Here is a 13,752-nt window from a genome sequence, read left to right on the forward strand (position 1 = left end):
GAGCAGAGACGCAGAGGTCAGAGTTCAGCACGTGTGAGAGGAAATCAGGGAAGTCAGGGCGTCCAGCTCTTAACGATCACACGTGTTTTTATGGTTAACGAAACAAATATTCCAGAGTCACTTTCAAATAACCTTTCATACAACATATAAAAACAGTATAAAATCAATTCGTTTGTTTTAGCATTTTCTTTCTTTCTGGTAACATCCCAACATGTATTAGGATATGTATCCACGTCCTAATTTCTTTTGGTCCTAATTTCCTTTGGTCTAAAACCCCAGGGTCGGAAAACTATACTCTCAACAATGGACTCTAGTAGAAGTCACAGAACTTCAGGATTCATTCACTTGGCGATAATGAGTATGATAGAGCAAATGTTGATTTTCTTGACTTATTTTCTATTAAAGACAAAAGGGATTTTGTTTCAAAGAAAAACAGAGATGAGCAGACATTACTGCTAGGACCTGTATCTGCCAGGCCCTGGGGTTTACGCTTGCAAAGTGACCTGAAAACAAAGCTATGGGCCTGGGTTCTGCTCTGGGCTGTCTCCTTCCTGTTCCCCTAGATAGTACCAAAAAAATGAGTTTGTGTGTCAACTCTGACACGCGTGTCATAGGTTCGCCATCACTGCCCTAGAACAGTGGTTCTCAACCTTGGCTGCACATTAGAATCACCTGGGAATCTTTCTAAAATCCTGATTTCTGGGCCTCATCCTCCGGAAATGTTTCTTTGTTACTAATGTTGTGGCCTCACCCCATAACAAAGAAACAGAATTTCCGGAGGACGAGGCCCAGAAATCAGGATTTTAAACAGATTCCCAGGTGATTCTAATGTGCAGCCAAGGTTGAGAACCGCTGCCCTAGAAGGTCCCCGCCACCGGGACCACCAACCTGCCTTGTCCACTGCTCTGTCGCCAGCACCGCAGTGCCTGACACAGGCCAGGACACAATCTACGTAAAGTTGTCATTTGTGCATTCTTATCAAATTAAAAGCAGACTTTGCGCCAGACTGTAGACACAGCATTTTACATGAATAAAGGGCTCGTAGGATGCCAGCTGTATTATCTGCAGCCGGGAAGGAGGAGATGATGCCATCCTGTTCCAGCTTCATAAAGAGGAAGACGTGTTAGGGGACAGGATGATGCTTGCAAAGCATTTGGAAGAGGTGAGGCCAGTGAGAGGGAGACTGAGAGGGGAAGGAAAGGGAGAGGAAATGCTGCAGAAGCCAGGGCGAAGGTGTTGCAGGAGGAAGAGTCAGGGGGTGTGGGCGAAGAGCCGTGGAGGGACAGTGACTGCAAGAATAATCAAGCGCCAGGAGTGAGTGTGGTGGGAGGGGCTTCGAGGGTCGTTGCTCCTTTAAAAAGACAGAAAGGGAAGAAGGAAGCAGCAGCTTGAGGAGCCGGGACTGAGCAGGGCTGTTTAAACTGAGGCGGCTTCTGATTTCTGGCCGCTGGTACCTCCCCTGGTGAGGGACACGGAAGAAAACTGTACCCTACCTTCCAGAACTTTTCTATTAAAAAAGCAAACCATCGAATTCCTTAAGCTAACATCCAGGATCAACCCTCCAATGGTCATACTTACTTGACTTCCAACTGCTGATCAGATCATCAGCTGCCTGCTGTGAGATCTATAAAACCTCATGAAAGAAAAACCAAGACAATTAGCCGTCGGTCCAAACCCTAATGCACAGCTCACTTACCATCATTGGCTTGAAAACGTTCAATTCAAAGTGTCCGTTGCTGCCCCCAACGGTCACAGCGACGTGATTGCCCATGACCTGGGCGGCCACCATGGTCATGGCTTCGCACTGCGTCGGGTTCACCTTGCCTTCAAGAAAACCACCGGGGGACTCCGATCAGACACACGCACAGCTTCGAGCCCCGTGAAGGTTAGGGTTACGTCAAATAATCAAAACCGGAAGGGAGTCCAACTTCATTAAATGAAGAAAGACATGTAATACAGCAAGGCCCCACCATCAGTGCTGATTTAAGGAAACCAACCAACCAGAGAAAGGAAGGTGGGTAGCCACACTGAACCATTCAATGGCTAATGAGTAATGAGTTAAATAGAGTTGAACACAGTTCTCTCCATCTGCATGGCTTCCATTCATTCTAGAACGTCTGCAGAGCCAGGCACTGAATACACAATGGTGGGTAAGAAAGGTGCTACCCACCAGCGCAGAACGGGAGGCTGGGGAGCGCGAGCTGGCAATGACAAGAGAGACGGAGCCGTGCAGGCTGCCGTGGGAACATGGATACAAGAGGGACTTCACCACACGCAGGGGCTGCTCAGAGGATGGTGACACTCACCTGGAATTTCCCTATTCATCACATGACTCTCCAGAACCCCTCTCCCCTGACAAGTTCAAGTGTGAACACGGATCCCAGACCCCTCTGACTGAGATCATGCAACGCACTGGGAAGACTTTGCTGTAACTCTGCATTTCTCTTTTTGAGGCAATTGCCTTGAATTGGCAATCGGCTAAACTCATGTCATTTTTCAACATGAAATACTTTGAAGTCAGACCTCTTCTCATCCTGTACTTGAAGAGAGTTAAAAGAATCTGCAGTTGGGTCTTTCTTGTTCACTCTCAAAAGTCACTTTGTCGGCTTTAGTCCAACCTACAGAGGCCTTTACGGATCTGATCCTGTCACCTGATGTGGTGGTACCTCAACTTCGTTACCTGCTCCTGGGATCAGCACATACGCTCTACCTTCACCTCGGTGCAGCAGTCAGCTTGCCACCAGCTATTCCTCCAGCCCCAGGTCCACTCACGAGTCACTCCTAACTGTCCCTGCGCACCCAGCTACGGCCATCTGACGGTACTGCCACGCTTCTCTGCTGGTTTCAATGCACATCATGTGCTTCTGTCAAATGACTTGCTGTGTCACTTCCCCAAAGCAAGAAACGGAAGGAGGTGCTTGGCACATCCCTTTTTCTCCAACCCACACGGATCCCTCTCCTGCCTGTGCTAAACTCTCCTGGCTTTGGACTGCGGAAGGCAGAACTATTACGCATTCTCCAGTGTGGGAACCAGTATGCATGCTCCTCACTAAAACGCTTTTCTCCTACACGATGGAGTGAGGCTCCCTGAAGTCCTGATCACAGGTGGCCCCAACGACCATCTGAAACAAGGGTGCCTCCCACGCCCCCTCCATCTTTTGAGATCCTGGGATCCCTCACCAGAAGGGATGTGCCCTGAGGACGGAATGGCCGGTTCTGCGAGGACCAGCGCTGACGCTGCCCGGCGGGGCAGGTACCTGGCATGATGCTGCTGCCCGGCTCGTTCTCCGGCAGGATCAGCTCCCCGAGGCCTGAGCGGGGCCCGGAGCCCAGGAACCGGATGTCATTGGCGATCTTCATCAGGCTGCACGCGGTCGTGTTCATGGCGCCACTGAGCTCCACCAGCGCATCGTGAGCCGCCAGGGCTTCGAACTTGTTTGGGGCTGTGACAAAAGGCAGGCCTGGAGGAAGAGGGGTGACAGCCCACGTGAGTCAGCAGGCGAAAGGGCGTGGTTTCCTAAGGTCAGCAAGTTGAACAGAAAATCCAGCATATGAAAACCAGAAACAACAGAAAAACTTCACTTCAGAAAAATAAACAAGTAGAAGTGTATCTTAAGACTAAAGTTTTGTCTACATAGCTTCAAAAGGTCCTGAAGGAGTGGAATCAACGATTCCAGCACATTTAAAGGATGAAAAAACAAGTACGAGAAACATCATGAAGAGAAAACTCCACCCGCTGAAAACACGTGTGATGCCTGACTACTCGAGGGAAGGTGAGAAGGCGGCAAAATTCACTCTGAGAGCTTTAGTCCACGCTCCTTTCCTAGGACAGTCTTCCTCCACCTCAGGCTGTTCTGTTCTCTTCTCCCACCAGGGCTCACGGATCCCCAGGGCCCACGAACCCCCGGAGAAACGAGGGAGCCAAAATGAATGGGACCATCTCAGTTGGTCTGTCCTGTGTTCAAAATTTTGAAGACCTACATATTATAATGCAGTTCTTCTTGGTTAAAAAACAAATGTCTGCTACTAAGCCATCATAAGCATTGTCCAATTATCTCTACCCTACTCCTCTGCTAACACCTGCATCTTAATAAGGATTTTCTGGACATGATAACCTGGCTCCAATAGTAGTTACCATTATGGAGAGTACAGAGCTCTACTAAGAGAAGACAGAATTTGAAAGGGCCTTAATTCAGAGGATTATCACAGCATATGCCACAGGAAAAATCAAGTCTGTCCATCTGTACAACATATTTATCATTCAAATGAATCTCTCAACCAACAGTTGATTCTGCCTGTTTTCAAAATAAGTATTTGAAACACCTTTCAAGAGTAACAAAGCTGGCACTGGCGGATTTTCACTGCGTGCTGGAGTGACGTCACCAAGAGGACAGGCTGTCCATGACTGCTCACCCTCACCAGAATAGAACTAACTGTTCAAGCACAAGACACCCTGGCGGATCCTAGGACGAGGGTGAGGCTGACACACCCCTGCACCAGAGAGCAGACTGCATTAGGGGTGAGAGAAGTGGCTACACGGTGATCTCCCATGAGCCTCTGGTTCCTGCAGCAGGAGGACATCTAGCCCCCCACCCCCCACCCCGCACCCCAGCATTGTAGGTCACTTTGCAGGAGCCTCTACTCTGACCTCCCACCATGGGACTGCAGGGGACTCTGCAGGGCTCAGCCACCGGAAATCTGACTGTGACGAAGGAGGGGGAAGGAGCTGGTGACAACCTTGCTCATCTGCGGAACCAAAGAAGGGGCGCACTCCGACAGGGAACTAGGGGAGCGCAGATGTTCCTGAATGCAGTGCTGCCAGCCCCAGTCTGGTCTGCCCACGCCCAGGCAAGAAGCGGTGTCACAGCCCCCCCCCCCACACCTCAACCCCCCCACCTCCCCCACTGGGGAGAGTATCTTCCAGGCCATCGGACCAGAAAGGCCGGTGACAACTCCTGGAGGCCGTGCGGCCCAGGGCACTGAAGCCGAGAGGTGGCCGAGAGGTGGCCGAGAGGTGGCCGAGATGGCCAGGCTGAGCTGAGCGCCCGGAGCAGAGCCAGAGGCCTGTTTGGTCAGGAAACCTGGAGTGTGGGCTGGCTTGAATGAAGACAACAGAGAGAGACTTCACTGGCCTTAGAACACCCCGTACATACACAGACCAGCAGAAGGAAAGGACAGGAAGTCACATCTCCCCGACCTGTGAGCGCGGCCACCTTCGCGGCCACCTTCTCGGCAAAGCCAATTCTCGTGTTCAGCCCGGTTCCCACGGCGGTGCCCCCGGCCGCGAGCTCGTAGATCCGGGGCATGGCAGCCTTTATCCTCGTCATGGCGTATTTCAGCTGCTGAACGTAACCACTGAACTCCTGGAAAGAGAAGGACGTACGGTGAGAATATAGAATTTCCTAATGACGTAGAAGTTACTCTAACTGCACGAAATAGAACTGGGGGGAAAAAGGGGACACGTAATACTTTCAACAATAAAGATCTTTTTTTAAAAAGAAAACTAAGAACCACTGCTGACTGGTGAATGCAGAACAGCCTGTCACTCAACTGTTACACACCTGGCCTTTGAGGCCAGTGTCACTTGGTGAGGAATTGCTGGCCATGGGCCCCGCCCCCCAACGTGAATCAAATCTAAGCGCACCCCTCTACCTGCCCAAGAGTGAGCGGGACCGCGTCCTGGGTGTGGGTCCGCCCGATTTTGATGATCTGGGCGAAGTCTTTGGACTTGGCCTCGAGCGCATCGTGCAGCTTCTGCAGCCCCGGCAGCAGCACCTCGTGGACCTCCATGGCGGCGGCGATGTGCATGGCCGTGGGGAAGGTGTCGTTGGAGCTCTGCGGGAGGTTTTCCAAAGACAGGCCAACTGTTAGAGCAGAGGCAACACCACCGAACTGGAATAAAAACCTCCCTAAATGACTACTCGAAACTCGGAAAGGTTTAGTGCTCAATGCCAAGTCTAAGGCCGCTGAGGGTCAAAGGAGCAGCAGCCTGCTTCCCTGCATGGACTGTGCCAATCCCACCTGCAGTGGGTACCTCACCCATCAGCACACCTGCCCGCCAACGAAGGTCAGCACGGGACAGAGGCGTACCGTTCACAGTGATGTGAGGGGGGCGATGATACCTGATGGCTACACGGTGCGTACAGTCTCTCATAAACATTTCTGCATCAGTGAAACCTCAGGAGACTTCTGAGCTAGGGCACCACTTTCATAATAGGAAAGCCATCGCCCTCTCCAGTCTGGCTCAGTGGATAAAGCATCGGCCCAAGGACGGAAGGGTCCTGGGTTCGATTCCACTCAAGGGCACGTACCTCAGTTACAGGCTCAATCTCCGGCCCCAGTTGGGGTGCACGCGGGAGGCAACCAGATGTGTCTCTCTCACATCGATGTTTTTCTCTCTGTCTCTCCCTCTCTCTTCCACTCTCTCTAAAAATCAATGGGAAAATATCCTCGGGTGAGGATTAACCAAATAACAAAATAGGAAAGCCAAGCTGTCTAAGAAATCATGTGACTTGCCAAAATATTTAGGACTGCAGCACTGGGAACTGACCCTCTATGACAGCGGTTCTCAACCTTCTGGCCCTTTAAATACAGTTCCTCATGTGTGACCCAACCATAAAATTATTTTCGATGCTACTTCATAACTGTCATGTTGCTACTGTTATGAATCGTCATGTAAATATCTGATATGCAGGATGGTCTTAGGCGACCCCCTGTTATGAATCATGTAAATATCTGATATGCAGGATGGTCTTAGGCGACCCCTGTGAAAGGGTCGTTCGACTGCCAAAGGGGTCCTTGGGAGAATGGGTGTTTGCGGGGCTGGGTCAGGGAAAATACAGGACGAACCAGGAGCATCTCTTAGTGCGAGAAAGTAAATCAGCGGGTGTTTTAAAGGACAAAGTGCCTGCCCACTACTGTGAAAAGTGACAGAAGACATGCGGCCATAAAGTGGAGGAGACTAAGGGGATATGATGAATCCTGCAGACAAAAAGGACATCGGCCGAAAACTAGAGCAATCCTAATGCAATCTGTAGAGAGCAATGTTAATCTTTGAGAGTGGTAAATGTAGCAGGTTTACACAAAATGCTCAAGATTAAGGGAAGCTGGGGAGAGGGTATACAGAAACTCTTTGAAGGACTTTTGCAATGTTTATAAATTTAAATTATTTCAAAATAAAGAGTTTAAAATATAAACCAAAATAATAAAATAATAATAAAAACATACATATATACTAAATTCAGCTGTCCTAAGTAATTTTTCCCCTGAAAGTGATTTTATGAAGTTTAAGACATTAGACCGAGATTCCTGAAAGACATAGGAACATCTCAGAAGTCCTTTCCATTGGAGAATATAAGCAGATGAACCTCCTTGTCCAAAAGCCAGCGCCTGCTGATAGGACGAATCTCAGGCGCCCTGTTCCGTTTCCAACACAGAAAAGATGCGAGGAAATACTGACCTGGCTCTTATTGACATGGTCATTGGGGTGCACGGGCTTCTTGCTGCCGAGCTCGCCTCCCAGCATCTCGATGGCTCTGTTGCTAATGACCTCGTTTACATTCATGTTCGTCTGGGTCCCGGACCCAGTCTGCCACACCACGAGGGGGAAGTGATCATTCAGCTTCCCTTCGGCTACCTGCAGAACAGAGGTTACAGAAGGGATTGCTTACAGTAAGAACGGCGATACTCACTGAGCCATTGTGCTCAGCTATGAGTAAGGTGGCAGCGTGTGCAGTGCTATTGTAAAGGTGCTCACTTGACCCTATGCGAGGTGACTTGCTGATGTGCCACAAAGCTTGTGGCTGTCCAACCATGTTACTTTAAAACGTGAAAGATGAGCCCTGGCCGGTGTGGCTCAGTGGACAGAACGTCGGCCTGTGGACTGAAGGGTACCTGGTTCCATTCCGGTCAAGGGTACATGCCTGGGTTTCGGGCTTGATCCCCAGTAGGGGGTGTTTGGGAGAATGGGTGCTTGCGGGGCTGGGGCAGGGAAAACACAGGACAAACCAGGAGCATCTCTTAGTGCGAGAAACTAAATCAGTGGGTTTTTTAAAGGACAAAGTGCCTGCCCACTACTGTGAAAAGTAAGTAAATAAAGTGAAAGATGAACTATTGTGAATCAACTAAACTGAAGCAAAGCCTTCTTTCTTCTATTTCTCCAACTGCCTCCCCCACTAACAGGCAGACGGGCCACCTGCTCAGGCTGCGAAGGGTTCAGTGTTCAGATGCATGCAGGGTCGGTGCGCAGCGGGATGTCCCACAGACGGACAGCGGAGTCAGCACAACGAGGTGACTGGGAGTGAGTACACTCATAGCTACGTGAGCGCACAGACGTCCAATGAGTAGCAACTGCCAAGCGCAGAGACACAGTCCAGATCTGTCCCTATTTTCGTCATAGTTTTATACCTTCAGTTAATGTGCTAGTTTGGGGACTGTATGCTTTCTAAGACAGTGGGTGCTTAACCTCATCTTCGGGAATGGTTTTAGCTTGGGGAGGGGGGCAGGAGTGAGGTGGGGGAGTCTAAGGGGGAGAAAAGAAGACATCTGTAATACTTTCAACAATAAAGATAAATTTTTTAAAAATCAGCATGCACTTTAGAAATCTATTTGACCTTAAACAATTGGTTCACTTTAAAACTTTTTTTCCGAGTTTTTATAAAAATAATAGGAGACCAGGATAGAAAATGTTGAGAACTAAGAAACGTATGTTAGCCATCATAGTTCCAGCCCTCAGAAATAATGACTCTTAGCATTGGCATCTCCTTCCAGGTTCCACTCCAAGCCATGGGAGTATGTATGTATGTATATAAAAAAAAACACGTTTTCTGTTCATTTTTTCTAAACAAAATTAGGATCATAAAATACATATACTTTGTTACCTTTTCCTCCACTGCTTCTTATATGGTAGGGTTGTTCTATGATATTCTTTAAAAATTTTTCTACAGCATCACCATATAACTTATTTAAGCAGCTGTTATGGTTGGATACTTTCTAATTTGTTATTGTAAGTGGTACTGCAATGAACAACATTATGTATAGTTTTCAAACTGTTATCTTTGCTTCCTTCAGATTATATTATTAGGGGGTTAGTGAAATTACTTTCTCCATACAGATTATCAAATAACAAGTTTTTAAATGAACTGTGTATATATAAAATAAGAAATAAAATATATAAATTTAAACAGTGTCTCTTCAAAGTTTCCTTTAAACTATATAAATTAAAGGAAAAGTCAAGAGAATCAAAAATGAAGGGATACGATCACGCATCCCTTCCCGCCAGAGCTTATCGTCCAGGGGGTGACACGGCTCGGTGCCGCTAGGAAACCACACATCACCTCCTACCTCGTCTGCGGCCTTCATGATTGCACTAGCAATCTTTGGATCGAGACCATAATCCTGGTTTACTTCAGCAGCGGCTCGCTTCAAGATGCCAAAAGCTTTAATAACTGGGATCTAAAATTAATCAGAAAAATCTCTCAAATTTGCGACTTTGGTGTGAAAATTTAACATTATTATTTTATGCAGGTGCAAGAGTTGTACATAAAAACACACATATTAACACACATACACTGTACCATTCATCCTAATCTTTATAATACATTATAACATATAAGTGCTTTATTTCATACTAGAGGCCCGGTGCACGAATATGTGCACTGGTGGGTCCCTCGGCCTGGCCTGTGGGGATCGGGCCGAAACCGGCTGACATCCCCTGAGGGGTCCTGGATTTCGAGAGGGCCCAGGCCAGGCCAAGGGACCCCACCGGTGCATGATCGGGGCCAGGGAGGGACTGTGGGAGGGCTCTAGGGCGTGTCCAGTCCCTCTCACCCAGTCCTGATCAGCTGGACCCCAGCAGCAAGCTAACCTACAGGTCGAAGTGTCTGCCCCCTGGTGGTCAGTGCACCTCATAGCAACCGGTCAAACGGTTGGACACTTAGCATATCAGGCTTTAATTATATAGAATATGAAAAAAACAAATGGTGCTCAATCATATCACCAGCAATCACCATGATTTTCCCTTGCTGGATCCCAATCTACCTTATCATTTTTCCTTTCCTCCTCTTAAAAGAAAAAAAAAAGGGGCAAATAAAATAAAGATAGCAAAATGGTACTGGGAAAACTGGACAGCCACATGCAAAAGATTACACCATACACCAAAATGAACTCAACATGGATTCAGATTTGAGTGTAAAACCTGAGACCATAAAAGTTCTCAATGAAAACACCTCCAAAAGCAAAGGCAACAAGAAGCAAAAATAAACAAGTGGAAATACATCAAACTAAAAAGCTTCCTCACGGGAAAAGTAAATCATGGACAAAATAAAAAGACAAACCACCAAATGGAAAGAAATACTTGCAAATCACCTATCTAATAAGGGGTTAATATCTAAAATATACAAAGAAGTCCTACAACTCACAATCCTCAGGGAAATGAGTGGAAAAACAACAACAAAAAAGTAAGGAATAAGGCACATTAAACCTAGGCCAAGGAGAATAAACCAAGGGACAAACAGAAAAGGAAACAGAAACAGAATATACTTATTTTGAATCTTAAGAAAATAAAGTAAAACATTAGAAGTGTTTTAGCCAAATGGAATGAAGACAATGGCACATAGGATTAGAAACTTAAAAGCTGAAAACAAAGGGGAGTTTAAATTTCAACAGGAGTTTGGTGGGTTAAACCATTGCCCAAGTCGGAAGGGAATGCCAATCAACTCTGGCCATCTGACTGGGGTGATGACCCCGTGTTTGTGGACTCACACCAGGGAGGAAGGGTCAGCCCAGAGGAGCTGCTGCTGCTATTACAATAAAACGGTGAAATGTGTCACTGCAGAGAGGAGAGAAGGCTCTCATTATCCTTAATGTACTCCCATTAGAAGGTCATCATTCTAAATTGTTTTCCTTCGGACCTCAGGTACAAAGGGTCAGGTTTAATCATACTGCTCAGCTCAAGCGCACACAGTCTGCTTCATAGTTAATAAAGTTCAGGAAATTAATCCAGATGAAGGTAAATGTGAAAAAATGAATACCCCAGCGCCCATAGTTCTCAGCCGCGTAATCCGAACAGCTGGCCTGTCCCTGCAGCAGCAGCAGCAGCAGCTGAAATCAAGTCCTGCACCTCCAACCCCCACGCCTCGCTGGCTAAAGCCAGCAAATCAAAACATGAGCCCTGCTTACTCCTATCAGTACGGGTTAGGACCGACCTCCTTAATGCCAGGAGTTGAACTCTAAGACTGACCTCTTTCATCCCAAGAGCTGACTATCTGAGAATGTTTTAGGATCAGTGCCTGCCCAGTGTCACCCACACATGTCATCTGAGCCTGTGTCTGTCTCCCTCACCAAGCTGGCTGCAGGTGGCAATAGCAAAGATTTTCTTCCAGAAGATTCAGATGCCTATTGTCAAGTTGTAGGAACCTGTCCAGATCCAGTCTTGAAGGCTTAGGAATGAGCTAACCTATGGAAGCTAAAAGTACTGTGAAATAAAAGTATATTTAAAGATAACTGTTAAGCATTATCTCATTGGGCGAACCTTGGTTACTTCTAAGCTGCTAGACCATCCTGCACTCTGAAGTGACTATTGCTCACACCAGTTGGTCTCAGTGGGATATGTGATATATGTAATCAATTCTTTCCACTTTAACGTTAATTTCTGAAATCGAGGTGCACCTCACAATCGATGACACGTCCCAACTTTAACTGACAGCCCTTTTTAGTGGTACATGTCGGCGCATCTTCTAACTGATGTCATCTTAGCTTTAATGAAACACGACAGAAAGTGTTTTAATCATTAAATCATTCGTGTGGCACTGAACAAATACATATATATTATCCATCAGATGTCAGACATGGTAAAAAATAGTTTTAGGTATTTGTGTAGACTTTTCTGGGAACTGACACCAAGAGACATAGAAAGTATAATATTATAGAAAACTCTGTCCCTTTTAAATCAGTTTTTTTAAAACTCAGTGTTAATTAGTAAAATAAATAAATAAAACTTAAGTATTGAAATTAGAAATGCTTAAAAACTATAAAATCCTAGTAAAAATCCGAATAATCTCAGTGGAAATGAAAAGACAAATCACTTAGTTCTATCAAATAAAAATCCAATAATAGTATTTAAAAAGTTCTTTGACAGTTTAATGAAAGAAACATTGTATTGCTCACAAAGGTCTCCAATAATAGCATTTGAACTCTGTAAAATTTTATTCGTGACATAACGTGACTCGTTTGAACAAAGCCTAGTTCACCCAAAATAAGCCAGTATTTCCAAGAGTGCACTTACTGGCATGCGCTCCGTCACACCTCCGATCTTAAAGTTCATCGTCGACCTCACGGTCTGGGCGCCATAATACTTATCATTGGGGACCTTGAGTTCACCAAAAGTATCATATTCTACCCGGAAGGAATTCTGGCTCGCCTAAAGATGGAGATAAGACACTGTTAGAGCTTGAACATAAATCAAGTATTCAAAGCAATAACATCGTATCAGCTGTAAGGGCAAAGAAGCCTTCATCAGTACCATAGAGACAAAACATTCCATCGTGACTCTCACTCTACTCCCCTCTTCAGCTCTTTCCTCGAGAAACTGTTCTCAACGCAAATTTATTATTATAGACTAGAGGCCCGATGCACGAAATTCGTGCAAGGGGCTCAGCTCTCGCAGCCCCAGCTGCCTCGCGGCTGCGCCCACTGGTCATTCCAGAAGGTCGTCCTGGAAGGTTGTTCCGGAAGGTCGTTCGGCCATGCAGTATAATTAGCATATCAGCACTTTATTATATAGGATGTTACAGACATTACAGAACTCACACCCTACACAGGTGATAAATACCAAGAAAGCTTTTGAGGGGAAAACAATCTCTTCCAATTCAGATGCATGCCTATTATTGGTCAAGCTTTGGCCAATCCAATGTTCTTAGGGTCCTGCTTATTTTACTAGAAACTTTAGAAAATGGTCTAAAAGTTACTCCGTTTGTAACCTTTTAGAATGAAGAAACCCTTTGGGGAATATAGAGCTAGGGCAGGCAGCCAGCCTGGGTGCGCAGCGTGGCCCCTCCCACGCACACGCAGGCACTGAAACTAATCATTAGCCCAGGAGTTCCAGGGGTACACAAAACACCCTGACTTTATTCTTTATGGGCCAGAAGATGTCTTGGCCTCGGAAACCCCCCATAAGGAAGCGTTTACAGTATTGAACGAGCTCTCGCTCCCGGCCAAGCACGGTCCCAGATGCACTCCTGCGGAGCAGCTGCAAGCATTTCCCTTGTCCCTGCGGACACGGAGGCACCCAGACAACCGGCCCCAAGTGCGCCCCAACCTGGCGTGGCAGCGCGTGGTTTGCACTCACAGCTCTGGCTGCACACGGGGCGGCCCCGTGGACCGTGCAGAACCGCCGCTCCTCATAGACGGCCCTTGACCGCCCTAACGCGTACACGTGTCCAGGGGCGTTTCGCGCACGGACGGACGGAAGGGGACCCTCCAAGGAGCAGAGGGGCCTGTGCAAGCCAGCGTCCCACCCCTGGACCCTGGGGCCTTTCCGCTCCCGAGTGATCGCTCTGGACAAAAAGGACGGATTCGGCTACAAGTGGGGCGTCGGGGTCCCACAAAAACTCGGTGGGGGAACCACCCGCAGCCTCGCGCAGGAATCAGGCCATTTCAGATCAGTGTCCGGCCAGCCAGGCCCCCTAGACGGGCAGGGACGGAGGCTGCCCGGTCCCCACACCCCGTCCACCCGGCTCAGTCCCCAGGGCGGCC

At 47.5% G+C, this 13,752-nt stretch overlaps 1 protein-coding gene across 1 annotated transcript in view; it reads right to left on the reverse strand.

Annotated features, from left to right (window-relative positions):
* Positions 1–12,433, reverse strand: part of FH (fumarate hydratase) — a 14,729-nt gene extending 2,296 nt beyond the window's left edge. The window contains exons 1-7 of the mRNA XM_014531608.1: positions 12,284–12,433; positions 9,343–9,453; positions 7,460–7,636; positions 5,653–5,835; positions 5,198–5,363; positions 3,258–3,461; positions 1,697–1,824 (exon numbers count right to left, since the gene is read on the reverse strand). Coding sequence (XP_014387094.1) covers positions 1,697–1,824; positions 3,258–3,461; positions 5,198–5,363; positions 5,653–5,835; positions 7,460–7,636; positions 9,343–9,453; positions 12,284–12,322 — 1,008 coding nt within the window. The 5' untranslated portion in view covers positions 12,323–12,433. The remainder of the gene's footprint in view (positions 1–1,696; positions 1,825–3,257; positions 3,462–5,197; positions 5,364–5,652; positions 5,836–7,459; positions 7,637–9,342; positions 9,454–12,283) is intronic.
* Between the last annotated feature and the right edge of the window lie 1,319 nt (positions 12,434–13,752).

This window comes from Myotis brandtii, unplaced genomic scaffold (genome assembly GCF_000412655.1).
Source record: "Myotis brandtii unplaced genomic scaffold, ASM41265v1 scaffold816, whole genome shotgun sequence".
Classification (NCBI taxonomy): Eukaryota; Metazoa; Chordata; class Mammalia; order Chiroptera; family Vespertilionidae; genus Myotis; species Myotis brandtii.